At 35.3% G+C, this 2,138-nt stretch overlaps 1 protein-coding gene across 1 annotated transcript; it reads left to right on the top strand.

The window, feature by feature from the left end:
* Positions 1-35: 35 nt before the first annotated feature.
* LOC122068187 lies at positions 36-1,548 on the top strand. Its single transcript, XM_042632058.1, has 3 exons — positions 36-545; positions 656-887; positions 1,266-1,548. Exons 1-3 carry the CDS (start codon positions 36-38, stop codon positions 1,484-1,486), a joined length of 963 nt encoding a protein of 320 aa, XP_042487992.1. The 3' UTR covers positions 1,487-1,548.
* Positions 1,549-2,138: the final 590 nt, after the last annotated feature.

A 2,138-nucleotide genomic window follows, 5' to 3' on the forward strand; every position in this document is an offset into this window, starting at 1 on the left:
GATATTAACAAGTTTATAATTTGTATGAATCAGTTATGGCAAATGTCAATAATACTCCAATAATCTCCTCTACTGACGACGATGTAGAAGAATTGATTCTCGCAACATTGTTGATAGTACAATATCATTATTCCAGCGATTTATACAATAGAGAACCACGCAGGGATAGTGCATTCACAGGGGCAGCATGGGTACATGAGGTGTTGCATGGGCATGCAAACCATTGTTACGAAGAATTTGGCATGGAACGACATGTGTTTTTAAATTTATGCCTACTAATGAGACATCGTGGTTGGTTACAAGACAGTCGCAAAATTAGGGTAGATGAGCAATTGGCAATGTTCATGTTCAGAATAACAGATGTAGGTCCTACTAATAGAGCAGTTGAGGAGAGATTCCAACATTCAGGACAGACTGTCAGCTATTACTTTGGCAAAGTCTTGCAAGGGGTGCTTAAGCTTTCTAAGGAGTATATCAAAGCCCCATCGTTTGATGAGATTCCTATGGAAATAATTGCAAACAACAAATGGTGGCCATATTTTAAGGTAAATTGGCAATTTTCTTTCTAATAAGTTTACATCATTTTTTAACTTATGATCGTTTTTTGTTTCACATAATAGTGCTTTTGGTTGGTTTTTTGTTTTATTTTAATTAGGATTGCATTGGTGCCATAGATGGTACACATGTTACTGCTATAGTTCCTAAGGGAAAACAGATCCCATATCGAGGACGGAAGGGGATAACAACCCAAAATGTGATGTGTGCCTGCTCGTTTGACATGAAATTCACTTTTGTATATGCGGGTTGGGAAGGCAGTGCAAATGATTGTCGTGTATTCAATAGAGCCCTAGAGGATCCTACTTTACGATTTCCTCATCCTCCCCAAGGTATATCAATTCCCAAATTATCATGTATGCAAATGATTATTGTGTATGCTTTTAATGTCTTGCTTTATCATATTGTAGGGAAGTATTACGTTGTAGACTCAGGATATGCGAGTGGGAATGGATACTTGACACCATTTAAAGGAGAGAGATATCATATACCAGATTATAATGGAGGAAGAAGACAACCCAGAAGTACTAAGGAATTGTTTAATTATAGACATTCTTCTTTAAGGAATCATATTGAGCGTTGTTTTGGGATTTTAAAATCAAGATTCCCTATTTTAAAAAACATGCCTCAATTCTCACTTAGTTACCAAAGTTATATTGTGATAGCTTGTTGTGGACTTCATAACTATATTAAATCTGAACAAATAGCAGATGCACTTTTTCAACAATATGGGGAAGATGACTACTATGATCCTAATGAAGAGAGAGTCAGGGTAGTCAACGCTCACGGGTCACAAGAAGATGGTGATATTGCGAGTACTTCTACTACAATTCATCAGGGCAGTCAACGTGTACAAGGAAGACAGATGAATGAGCTAAGGATACAAATTACAAATCAGATGGCAGTAGATAAGGGTTACCCCCTGATTTGATTGTTTATGTAATAAAATTTCAAGACACCTATTTGCAGCTATGATTTTTATTTTGTAATTCCTAGAAACTTGAATAGTAGACTTTTGTTTTCTTATTAAGATAAATGTGGAAACTCTTTATGTTTATATTTTATTATTTCCTTTAAGTAATAGTATTTTAAAATATAATTTCATAAACAAATTATTTCCTTATTTAAGTTAAATTTGACCACAATAGCATGTTTGTAATTATTGATTTCATTGTTCAAAAGTGAATTTTCGTTATTGTACTCTCCAGGAATAGAAGTGTTTGTCAAACGCTGTTTCTGTTCTTTTCCTGTTCTAAAGCCATTTCTGAAATAGTTTTACCAAACGCTGTTTCTATTCCCCCAGAGTGTCTTCACAGCATGGAATCGAAAAAGAACACTTCTGTAAAAGAACACTCTCCAGGAATAGGAAGTGTTATCAAACGGCACCTAAATAGTAGGCTTAAGATCAATGTCACTAGAATAGCAATTAGGCAGTGAGGCAAAGATAATATCTTAATTAAAACTTATGAGAGAGTAATAATCAATATTTAAAAAAGTGAAAAGGGATAGGCAAGCGACTAGCTTTCCTGGAGCTAGCTGTTCAATCAATGGAGAACTTGGCACCCCAGCATCATGGTGGCTGA

This window comes from Macadamia integrifolia, unplaced genomic scaffold (assembly GCF_013358625.1).
Source record: "Macadamia integrifolia cultivar HAES 741 unplaced genomic scaffold, SCU_Mint_v3 scaffold3523, whole genome shotgun sequence".
NCBI classification, from domain to species: Eukaryota; Viridiplantae; Streptophyta; class Magnoliopsida; order Proteales; family Proteaceae; genus Macadamia; species Macadamia integrifolia.